We start from the raw sequence: 13,053 nt of genomic DNA, 5'->3' as shown, positions 1-13,053 counted from the left end.
ACTAATTATAATTTGTGGTTTTTAATATATTTACTCATACTTTGCGTTTTCTTCTTGTCTATTCGTGGTTATATATTCTAGTTCTCGAGTAAATATCTCATATACAATTTGTTTTCTCTTTCTTCATCTTATGCTATTTCTGTCGAGAGTTGTTTCTTGATCGCGTAGTCACATTCAAGTTCTTCCGCATTCGCGTGTGTACTTTAATTAATCAAATTTACTGTTATTTCGGTTCCCACTGTTTGGGGAACGCACAAAAAGTGAATTTTGTCCATCAAAAATAATATTGTCTTCCTGATTAGGAAGAGTGGGAAAATCACTGTCGATTTGGGGTCGATATGTTGTTGAAATTTTTGGTTCAAAAATTTTACCTTTCCTTCCAGGTATCTCAGGTCTATTTTTACATCCTGGAAAAGTTGATGTATGTTTACCTCCACCAAAAAAGGTACTTTAAGTATGTTTCATCACCCTTGTGCACACACATTCTTGTCTCATGGTTCGCAGCACAGAATGCACAGGCAGGCAGTTCCCGGAAAACGTAACTACTATGACCATAGGCCTGACAATTTATACACTGAAGAGGCGCCTGTGTACCTCTGTACCTCTCAGCACTGATGGGGATATCACCAACATTTGTTATATTTGAAAAGTCTTTATTTTCAATGGCAACTTCTACAAGAAAGAGTGGAAATAATCTGCCATTGGAGTAATTTCTCAAATTACAAATCTTGATTGTGGGAACGCTTTGTTTTTCAAGATCACTTTGAATATCTTGTGGTTTGACATTAGCAGGCAGTTCTCTTATCACAAATTTAAATGATTTGTTTGATATGTGTAGCAACAAAATTTTTTGGCATCAAAAACTTTAGTAACTTTTCTATGATCCAATTCGGAGAAAACTTGAAAAGTTATTTTGTTATCAGTGGGGTTTTGTTGAGGCGGAAACTCACACACAGTTTTAATCTCACTACAGTCTCTTATCCAATTTTTTCCCCAGTGGGTAAGTATAATAGGTGGAATGTTTTTGTTTTCCTTTTTTTTCTACTTACTGAAGTAAATCCATCATCACTATTACAAGACTGATTTTTATTTCCAGTGTTAGAAGATTCCTTTGTTAAATCGAAGTTCACATTAAGTTGTGTTTGCTGTTCATTGTTTACTGCCTCTTTTGAGATTGTTGAGTTACTACACTTACCATCATCCAGAGTATATGATTTAGTGGTACTATCCTGTGAGGATTCCCTAACTATTTCAATGTGTTTGTTCCTCAATGTTTTCTCTATTATTTACCCTCAATGGATTTGTCTGTTGATTTTTCATCAAAATTGTCACTAGAGATGAACTACTAGGTTATGTACTTCCTGAACATGTGTCACATTCGTAGTGGTGTCAGATGTTGTTGTTGATCCATTTAATGATTTATCATCTAAATTAGAATTTTCTCGAAAGAAGTTTGGAGGAGTTTCCTTCACTTCGTTGGGCACTAGAAAGAACTCATCGTTAGCTTCACTATCATTTTTGTTATTCACATCAACATCAGGGCTAGAGTTACAGCTATTTGTTTTTAACTTTTTCTTGACACTTCCATTTTTCTTAGTCCCCTTTTTATTATTTTCTGTTATGTTGAACCCTTCCCCTGTGGCGTTTCAAAAATCTCCATTTCCCCGCTAACCATTTTAATACCTTCAAGGAGGGGTGGGGGGTTATATCAGCCAACAAGGATGTATTACTACTAATATCATTATTTGGTTCAATCTCAAAGCCTTTTTCTTTTTTTTTTTTAAGTTTTTTGATCCTATTCCCTAATTTCAACTCGGGTGCATTCTCCGTAGATGGCGTCTCAATATGTTTGTCATTTCGGAAAGTGTACCTAATACTGTGCTTACAAGAAGTAGTGTTCAACTCATCAAAAATAATTTGGCAATGTTTAACACCGCATCATGATTTGCTTCTTCATTTGCTCCATCAGGATCCAGATATTGTACATAAATCGAGAACAAGTCCACAATTGTATTGCCAATTTCACACTCATCATCACGGCTAACATTGTTACCCTATGTATACTTTTTCTCGATCCAAGCAAAAACAAGTCTGTCAAACTCTCCCTTAGTATTACCTGATTCAGCATATTCCGCTGCCAAGGCACGTAAGCTCTTAACTTCCGCATTATCTCCTGAATTGGCAAAGGGGCAGATTTTAACCATGGCACTGAATATAAACAAGAACAGAACTTAACTTGATAGTACCCAATCTTCAAAAATTCTCTAAAACAAAACACAGGAGCAAATAATAGGGCAGACGTTGCATTGGGGGAGGGGGAAACATAACACAGCACACTTAGAGAGCGATGAATCAAAACGACTGTTGAGAAAAACTGTTGAAAAAAAGCGTTAGTTGACATCAGGTCACCCAGAGAACCCTTATTTTCTATATCTTATAGCCAGAATATTTCTAGGGCGTGGTTGTCTAAGTTTATCGTTTTCTGTATAATTAGCTATTTGTCTTAGGTCAGTGGTCGGCAAACTCATTAGTCAACAGAGCCAAATATCAACAGTACAACGATTGAAAAAAATCTCTTTCGAGAGCCAAATTTTTTTAAACTTAAACTAAATAGGTAGGTACATTGTTATTAACTTAATTAGGGTACTCCTAAGCTGGCCTTTGCTAACAAACTCCTCGATCTGATTGAGGTCGACCCCCTTCAGACTCTCCCATCTACACTTGTCTTGTATATGACCGATGTTGGATGCGGATGGAGAGGTGGCCACGGGAGCGTCCTCTTCTATGATCTGACCGGGTAGACCTTGACGTTCCTTAGTATGGAAAACATTGTATGTTCCCCCTCTCATGTTCCGAGAGGAGACTCGTTTTAAATGCGTGTCTAAACATGATTTTTCAAAAATCTGGAGTTATTGTGCACCAAATAATACGAAATACGAATGGGGATTTCTGGCAGTACCTGTCATAGATGACACTAGCTGCCCTCATATTGTGCACCAAATGGCCAAAGAGCCGCATGTGGCTCGCGAGCCGCGGTTTGCCGACCACTGTCTTAGGTGATCGAATTCTGCTTTTTCTAATTTGTCGTGAAAGGATTTGGTTAATACTCTTATGTATTTATAAATCGGTTCTACTTTTAGGTCCTTGTGAAGATCGGCTAATCTAAAAAAAACTTTCGAAGACTGCATCAAACACAGGAATGACGAAAATTATAAATTATATTATTATCGCCGTCGAATGGCCGTAAGGGAAAGACATTGCTTTTATTTCCTCCCAAATAAGATAGATGGCGCTCGCCAAATAAATTAGAATCCTTTAGAAGTCGCTTTTTCCATATCAAATTGAAAGTAACAAAAATGTTAAAAACATAATAACGAAGTGTATGACTCCTACAGTGACGTTTTTAAGCATCATTAAAGATATAATTATAAACCCACCATAATCACACATTATAATAAAAAAAAAAAGGACAATAATATATATTCTCGAAAATAACAATTGCAATATGAAACCTCCCGCTTTGGCGATTTACACATTTTTCGCTCCTATTATTTCTTGGGAAATTCCGGACATTGTTTCGCTTTTAAACATTCCCAGATTATGATGATGATAATAATAATAATAATAATTCTCTTTGGATAGTAAATTAGATTATGGCCGACGAGAAGAAAACCTCGACCTGTCACATCGGCGAAAATGAAATTTGAAACTCGAACTGAGGGAGTTTAATTAAATTAACGCTCGTGTTGTCAGAATTATTCAGCTCGGCTGAACATTTCGAGAAAATTTCTGTCAGGGAAAAATGACTTTTTTTTTTCTTTTGAAGGAAGAAATAAAATTAATATTGTTCCTGTCAAAAGGAACCATTTTTTTTTTCTTTCTTCAATTATTACTTCGATTTCACGCCATTTCTGTCACAAAGCTGACACGACGCTTTTAATGACTTGTGACAATTTTAGGGGATTAGCTGAATTTTTCTTTCACTCCCTATGTGCTGATCCGGGGGGGGGGGTACCAAGAGCCGAATAATGTAAGGGAGACTTGCCTGTCCCGTAAAATACGGAATGACTTGATGCACCTACACAACATGTCGCTTTCCGACGCATCGCCCTAGATCGCCTGCCTCTGCTCCATTCGCAGCTAAAGATATCAGCTCGGATTCATTCGATGGTTAAAATGCCTGCGCCGCTTCATTAGCAGCTGAAGCTGTCTGCTTTCGCTCTATTTCCAGCTGAAGATGTCTGCCTCAGCTTCATTCGCAGCTGAAAACGCCTGCCTCCGCTTCATTAGCAGCTGACGTTGCCCGCCCCCTATTTCATTAGCAGCTGAAGATGTCTGCTTACACTCTATTTTCAGCTGAAGATGTCTGCTTACACTCTATTTTCAGCTGAAGATGTCTGCTTACACTCTATTTTCAGCTGAAGATGGGCTGCCTCGACTTCCTTTGCAGCTGAAGTTGCCCTCTCCGCTTCATTAGAAGCCGAAGATGTCTCTCTCCATTTCATTCGCAGTTGAAGATGTCTGCTTTAGCTCCATTCGCAGCTGAAGATTTCTGCCTCCGCTCCATTCACAGCTGAAGATGTCTGCTTTCGCTCTATTTTCAGCTGAAGATGTCTGCTTTCGCTCTATTTTCAGCTGAAGATGTCTGCTTTCGCTCTATTTTCAGCTGAAGATGTCTGCTTTCGCTCTATTTTCAGCTGAAGATGTCTGCTTTCGCTCTATTTTCAGCTGAAGATGTCTGCTTTGGCTTCATTCGCAGCTGACGTTGCCGTCTCCACCGCATCATTAGTAGCTGAAGATAACTGCTTTCGCTTCATTTGCAGCTGAAGTTACCCGCCCCGCTTCATTAGCAACTGAATATTCCTGCTTTCGCTTCATTTGCAGCTGAAGTTACCCGCCCCGCTTCATTAGCAACTGAATATTCCTGCTTTCTGCTTTCGCTCTATTTCCGGCTTAAGATGTCTGCCTCGGCTTCATTCACAGCTCATGTTGCCCGCCCCTGCTTTATTTACCACCTGAAAATGTCTGCTTTCTCTCTTTTATCTGCCTCCACTGCATTCGCAGCCGAAGTCTGCTTGCTTCGTCTTCGTTCTCAGCTGAAGCTGCCCACCCCCGCTTCATTAGCAGCTGAAGATGCCCGAGACCGTGATAAACATTTCGGTTGGTAATTCGAAAAATTTATATATTCCGTTAGTGGTTGTAATTCATGGTGCAGATCAGTGTTTCCCAAAGTGGGAAATATCACCCCTTGGACGAGATGGAATAGCCCGGGGGGAGGGGGAGAGTAGAAGCTACGAGAATAACATAAGATCCTACGGGGGCGGCTTGAGTAAGGGAGCGATGCTAGAAAAACATTTCTGAAGAAAGAGGGGCAATATATAATAGAACAAAAAGTCCGGGATGCTCTGGTGTAGATCATGGGTGTTTAAACTCTAGTAGAGTGCGGGCCACCTCAATGATTTCAAAACGTGTCACAGGTCACTCAATTGAGTGATCTGTAACAGCGCTGAAGGTTACTTAAACGATCTGAAAATATGCCGCGGGTCGCTTAGATGCTTTGGAACTGCACGGTAGGTCACTTAAAGCGGTATTCACCGACATGGTTTGAACTATAGCTACAATGTTTGGATGGGTGATCGACACGGATTGGTTAAAAACCTGAATTTAACCAATCCGTGTCGATCTCCTATCCGAAAATTGTGACTATAGTTTAAACCATGTCGGTGAATACCACCCTTAAGTGATCTAGAAATGTGCCGCGGGCTGCTTGAGTGATTCATGTGAAACGGCCACTCACGTGATCTGGGAATATGCCACGGACCATTCAAATCATGTGGAACTGCACCAATGGCTATTTAAGCAATCTGGAAATGTGTCGCTTAGTTAGTTGAATTAGGCTTGAGGTCTCGCGGGAAATGGGTTGAGCATGTACGGTGTTGATGCATCGAGTGGGAGAGGTTGTTACAAGTTCCAAGTTTTCTGAACATTGCTTGGTGATTATTGACTGTTTCTCTCTCTCCGTCGTAGGTGGTGACCAACACTCTGCTATACTTCTGCATCAATTTCGTAAGCGTGTACACCAAGTACCTGATGGACAAGGCACAACGCAACGCCTTTTTGGAAACGAGGAGATCCATCGAGACTCGTCACAAGACCGGCAAGGAGAACGACAAGCAAGTAAGCCCTCTATTCAATTAACCGAACTCCGTAAGACCGGAGATTATTCAATTATTTATCGATATAACATGAAAGTGATGATATCATTGTTCTTCTATGACTATGATTATGCATGTAGATATTGCCCTGAATTACAAGACGTAATGCAACTTAGCAACATGAAAAGTCGAACGCAATTAAGCCGTAACATGGTTTCGAATACAATCAAGTCGTGACATGCTTCCGAATGCTATAAAGTCGTAACACGATTTCGAACGCAATCGAGTCGTAACAGGCTTTCGAACGCAATCGAGTCGTAACAGGCTTTCGAACGCAATCGAGTCGTAACAGGCTTTCGAACGCAACTGAGTCGTAACATCTTTTCGAATGCAATTAAGTTGTAATATGCTTCCGAATGCAATCAATTCGTAACATGATTTCGGATGCAATTAAGCAATAAATTCGCGTTGTCCGTGAAATTGTTCGTTGGTTTGAAATCATAAATGCTTGCGAGAGACATTATCCGGAACAATTTGGTGTCCGAAGTGGGACAATTCAAGGACTTAAATGGTAAAGACCAGAGGAATGGACATGGACGAGATGCGAGAACAGCTGGACCAGTAGATGACTTTTATGGGCAAGATGAAATCAGGCATCGCGGAAGAGATGGACAAAAATCTGTCACCACTCTCAACACATGCATCGCTGTCATGAAAGAAGACGTCACCACCGTCAACACGTCCATCGCCGAAGTCAAAGATTTACCATCAAGACCGCTTCTGCGGGGGTGAAGGAAGACACCGCCACCGTTGAAATTAGGATGGATGGAATGGTTGAATCCGTAAAAAAGGAATTCACCCAGGAAATGAACTCTGTCACGGAACAAGTGATTGTGGTCGACGAGAAGCTCTCGAAGAGGGTACAAGAACTGGAAAAGAAAATTCAAGAGCTAAGTATTCTCCGGGCGCTCACCAGGTCCTGCCAGTCATAGCTGAGCTCAAGGAAGGAGATCGTGGTCAATCTTCAGGACCCCAGTTCGAAATAATCACCTCCTCGAACGGATGGGACTGGGCTCAAGGCCTTCCACCGCACTACGATGATGGTATCCTTTGTCCAGCGAACTACGACATCGTTAGTTTCTTCTCCGTTGGTGGCGCCACTGTATAGGCGAAAGAGACCTTCCAGATTCTCACGATGCCTTTACTCTTCTTTTGGCGTTATGACATCGCCAATTCGCCAGACTTGCCAAGTTCATTGTCAATTTGTCGAGATTTACAGAGCGATGCATTCATGTTTATTTACAGGCGAAACATTTCATAAAACATGATAAATAATGGCAATTTACATACTTTTCGTGACAGTATTTCGTCCTCCATGCAGAAATTCACCAAAAGTGGAGGCAGTATTCTGGGGGAAAACAGGAAAAAGTAGATTGTTCTAGTTATATTATTATTTTTTATATGCTTTCATTACAGGATTTACTTGCACAAACAGGTTTTAGCGACTCAATATATTACTCACAGAATCAATTTTTTTTCAACACTTGTTACAATTTTACATCTAATTTTAACAGAGTTTCACCCATTCTTCACTTTGAACTAGTCAATGCATCATAAAATTTACGGCTTATTTTCTTATTTTCCTTTTTCGCTCTTTGCCTCTTTCTGCAGCTTAATACGGATCTTGTCTAGATACATCCTTCAGTAGTGAACTTGACTTACGTATATATGCTGCTGCTATAAAGCCGAAAATGGCCAGTTAACCTGACCATTGTCCGAAATTCCCTAAGTAGCTGGAGATCCCAAAAAATACTGATATCAATCCCTTTGATATCGATGTTCCAATTCCTTTGATAGTTAGTGAGCTTCCGACGGAATATTACGTAAGAGATATTGGATGCGTTAACGTCGTTCTTCTTGATTCATCGAGGAAATTCGATGCATGAGCAGCGAGTTAGCATACTGACTACTACTACTACTTAACCGTATATGCACCTCGTACACACATTCCTTTTCGGAATTGTAACGAATCGGTACATGTCGGAATGTGTGTTCTGAGTGAATGTGTGGCACTAACGTATGTATATATGTATGCTGTAGAGTTGCGCTTGTTTCGTGTTTTCGTGCTGCCATCTAACTTCTGTTTTCTGAAGTAAAGATGGAAATGCTTGAATTTTCATGTCATGTCAGTATTGTGTTGTATGTCTGCGTGATCTCTGCGGAGAGACTTTTTAAATGGGGGGATCGGACCATGGGTGATTTGGAGCATACTGACTGCACGGAAGTTGAAAACTGATACTGAGAAGGAAAAACAAAGACGGATAGGACCTCATTAACATTAATCAAAGAGCAAGAGATTAGAAGGCGACTCATTACGGGATTCTTCTTCTTCAGAATCGCAAAGTAAATGAAAAATGAGCATTTGGTGAAACGAATTCCTTCATCACGTCGCCGATCCGAAATATTCTCTTGTTAGAATTTCATCAACACAGAAAGGTTTCTCCCAATTCTTTTCCCAAAAAGTTATATATATATATATATATAACACGCACACACACACACATCACGCAAGGATGGGAACAAAACACGTGAAGAAAACAACTAGGTTCTCCTCCGCCATGATGTTTCCAGAATGTTCTACTGACATGCAAATGAAACAAGTCAATCACGAGTATTTAAACGCGCTCAGGAAATAATCATTCCAGAATTTCGCTTCTGCCTATGTTTTTCCCTGTTTTCCCATAATTTTAATGAGAGGAAGTTTCCGCTCGGCTTGTTGCAGCTGGTTCCGAAATGATATACAGCCGGAGACTTCTCATAACATACACTTCCTCGGGGGGGGGGGGGGGAGAATTTCCTCGAGTAATAACGAATTAAAGCTCAACCAAACTTTTCCTCTTCAAACTTTAATGGATGAAAGAATTCAAAGAGACGAGGGAAACTTCACGTGACGGTGGCGTCGAGCTTTTTAACGGGAGCCAAACAAATGTAATTTTCTAGAACGAAAGGGAGTTTTGGTTTGTCTTGATTAGCTCTCCAGTGACCACCGCATCGAAGTTTCCGGAACATAATCAGTTGATCATCTGTCGAAGAGGAGGGGAATCTGTTGCTCTTAAATCCGTGGGTATTGATCTACCGTGTATCGTTCGTCGGGACTGGAAAGCTTTTAGAAATTACTAGAGCTTTATTCTGAATTAAACCTATACAAAACGCTTAGGACAGGGATGCGCAACCTTTCGGTCTGCAGCAGTTTCCGAGAAGTATACGATGCAGGAACGTATCTTAATTCCGGTGTATTCAGTAGAAATACCACGAGTTCACACACATGTACATGTGCACTAGATTTTTTTTTTCTTCTTTTTCAACATCACCGAAAGCAGTTAAAAAAAGACAAAGACGAATGTGACGCCATTAACATTAATCAAAAGACAAGAAGAAACTAGAGAAAACCCCATTACGAAAGTTTTTCCTCTCTTCAGATTCGCTTAGTAAATTGAAAACAAGCATTTCCGAAACAAATCCGTCGCCAATCCGAAATATTCCTTTGTTTGTATTTCATTAACACTCAAAAAAGGTTTCCCCCCCCCCCAATCCGTTTCCCAAAACAAAACCCTTTTTATATATTTTTTAAAAAAACCACACATCACGCAATTATGGAAACAGAACACGTAAAAAAAGCAATTAGGTCCTCCTCCGTCATGATCTCTCTCTCTCTCCGCGGTGATGTTTCTAGAATGTTCCTAAGGACACGCAAATGGAAGAACTCAATCACGAGAATTGAAACGCGTTCAGGGAATAATCATTCCAGAATTTCGCTTCTGCCTGTGTTTTCTCGTCATTTTAATGAGAGGAAGTTTCCGCTCGGCTTGTTACAGCTGGTTCCGAAATGATATACAGCCGGAGACTTTTCTCATAACATTACACCTCCTCGAGAGAGAACTTCCTCGAGTAATAATGAATTAAAGCTCAATTGAACTTTTCCTCTTCAGTCTTTAATAGACGGAAGAATTCAAAGAGACGGGGGGGGGGGGAAACGTCACGTGTCGTTGTGGCGACGAGCTGTTTTTTTAACGGAAGCCAAACAACAGGAATTTTCGAGAACAAAAGGGGAAGAGTTTTGCTTTGTCGTGATTAGCTCTTCCAGCGACCGCATCGAAGTTTTCCGAAAGAGAATGTGTTGATCATCTGTCGAATAGGAGAGGGAATCTGTTGTTCTCGCAAAATTCGTGGGGTATTGATCTGTCTGTCGCGTGTCGTTCGTCGGGCCTGGAGAGCTTTTAAAAATTTTACTAGAGCTTTATTCTTGGTTGAATCTATACAAACTTCTAAGGATAGTGTAACACATACAGAAGATCAGCTCATGCTCTGGTACGGTAAATACCCTGCAACTAAAGCTTGAATGAATTGCAAGTTGGAATTATTGTTGACTTCCTAATCCACTTATGCCTACCACATTCAGGGGAAATTTTCTTCCAGTTGGCGACTTGGTGGGCTAGAGATGCAACGCCAGTTACCGTGGCTTCAAGTTTTCTGACTTGGCCGAAAATATGCCGACCGCATCTGAACCATATTTGAAGGGTCGGGGATGGGGGGAAATTGTATCAATCCATAAAACAAAAATTTCCAGGAGATTAAAAACAAGCTGTGACCAAGACGATTGTCTCCCCTCCCCCCTTTATGCCGTATCTTTCTCCCTTTATTACAGTCCGCTGTAATAAAGGGAGATTTGACTCTGGTGTTTTTACGTGGTTGAAAGTTGGTTATCCGTGGTTCCCGACTTTGAGAGCCGATTTCCATGTTAAAAAGTCTCGCCAAAGAGAGCAACAGGCCTACAACGGTGCAGATATATTCAATCATTACACTTCACTTACAGTTTCAAATGAGTTTCCAACTTCTAGGCGCAAATGCGAACCGATCTCCCCGTTAAAAAGTCTCGCCACAGAGAGCAACAGGCCTACAAACAATACAAATATTCAGTCACCACACATCACTCACTTCACTTCTGAGATATAGATGGCAGCACTGAAAAATCATACGCAACACTAGATACGCACTCAGACTGTTAGGTACACACACTTACAATTCCGGCACAGCTCACTAGGTAGTAAATTGCCTATGGCAATAGACCTGAGTTGTGCTCGGTTTGAAAAAAAAAAGTTTCAAATGCAGATGGCAGCACTAAAAGATTCACACACAACACCGGATAAGCACCCAGACAGCTAGGGACACGCACTTTCTTCCAGACTCCGTCATGAAGCTGGACCGGAAGAGATCTCGGTGTCGGGGTAAGACCGGCGGCAGCGTCCTGGCTTTCATTCGTTCATGATCCTTCATTTGTTTTCAAGCTGCATCAGAAGTCTTCAACTCATGTTCCACGTGCCACTAGTTGCTCGAGGAGCTTTTTTGATGGCATATGTTAGGTATTGTGGAGTTCGCTATGGTGGTCGAGTGGTCATAGTGACGGACCTAGCATCGCGAGAACAAGATTTCGAACCAAACCGTTGCCACACTGGTGGTCGGTTGAAGTTGCTTTTCTGTGGTTCCCAACTTCGATGCGCGAATGCGAGCTAATCGCCCCGTTGAAAAGGTCTCACCACACAGAGCAACAGGCCTACAACGGTACAACCATTCAATACGCTCCACTCATGGGCGCGGTAGACCTGGTCGATAAGATACTCGCCCAAAGTAAAAGGATGTTTGGAGGTGTCGCGAGTTGGATACCCGGTTCGCCCTTGTCGAAAACTTTCCTGACACAGGGGTACACAACAGAAACGGTGGCATGATCACGGAAAAAGATTGCTACAGCAGGGATTCTCACATCGAGGGGTTAGCGCACCAACCTCTCGGTGAGTATAAAAAAAAAAGGCTGCCGTTCGGAATCGGCCTAATCCCGGCGTCAAGCCGGCATTATACAATAAAACTTTTAAAAAAGTTCTTTTATAAAACTTGAAAAATGCAATCAACAATGTCATCGGTCGCATTTTCTAGAATCTAACTAATAACCTTATTGATTGGATTTTTAAGTTTTATAAAAGGACTTTTATTATAGTGTAATCCCGGCCTTATATAGAGACGTCGAGAATACGGATGGGAGACGTCACAACATCACGCGTTGACGGCGACGACGAGCAGCATTTAACGGAAGCCCAACGAATAGAATTTTCCAGAACTTTTGAGCTAGCTTCCGTATTAATCAACGACCCCGGCGGGTGAATCGTCTGCAATGTCATGATTGGCCGTCCGAATGATCAGTCGAGTCTTTTCGATTAATCGAAAATTTCCGGCCCGTAATAAGTTGATCATGCGTTCAGTAATAAGAAAGGAGAAGAAGCGTATGGGAGGAGGAGGAGGAGGATGTTGCCGTGAAACCCCCGGGATGTCGATCGATCATTCGCCGAGATTAGAAAAGCTTTTACAAGTCCACGAGGAGGGCCTTAACGCTCGGTTCAATTTATTCCATCACAAATTTAGCATCCTTTAAAGCTAATGCAACATGTATTTGGTGTTCTCTCGACTTTAAAAGCAGCGGATTTATTTGTTCACGCGTATCGCCCTTTACGCTTCCTCACCGCACGGCTCAACCCATGACCCGCGACCTCAAACCTATAATTTTGCAGAAATGAACTAAGCGGCACTTTTACAGATCACTAAAAGGGAGCCGTGTGTGCGGAAAATTCACCGAAATGGAATATTCATCGACCGACAATTGACCGAATGGAAAATTCATCGCTGAGAAAACTCACCGCGACCAACAATTCACAGAATGAAAAATTCACCGATCAACAACTCATGGAATGGAAAATTCATCTGTGGGAAAATTCCCCGACCAACAATTCACCGAATGGAAAATTCACCGACCAACAATTAATCGAATGAAAAACTCACCGAATGGAAAATT

General features: G+C 41.3%; 1 protein-coding gene across 1 annotated transcript in view; it reads left to right on the top strand.

Annotated features, from left to right (window-relative positions):
- LOC149068037 (adenylate cyclase type 8-like) overlaps window positions 1-13,053 on the top strand; it is a 178,765-nt gene that overhangs the window by 16,337 nt on the left and 149,375 nt on the right. The window contains exon 6 of the mRNA XM_089251634.1: window positions 6,028-6,177. Coding sequence (XP_089107760.1) covers window positions 6,028-6,177 — 150 coding nt within the window. The remainder of the gene's footprint in view (window positions 1-6,027; window positions 6,178-13,053) is intronic.

The sequence above is a fragment of the Pholcus phalangioides genome, unplaced genomic scaffold (genome assembly GCF_987345545.1).
Source record: "Pholcus phalangioides strain wild (caught in Gottingen) unplaced genomic scaffold, Ppha-v1.0 ptg000027l_1, whole genome shotgun sequence".
NCBI lineage: Eukaryota > Metazoa > Arthropoda > Arachnida > Araneae > Pholcidae > Pholcus > Pholcus phalangioides.
This window is presented reverse-complemented; position numbering and strand designations above follow the sequence as displayed.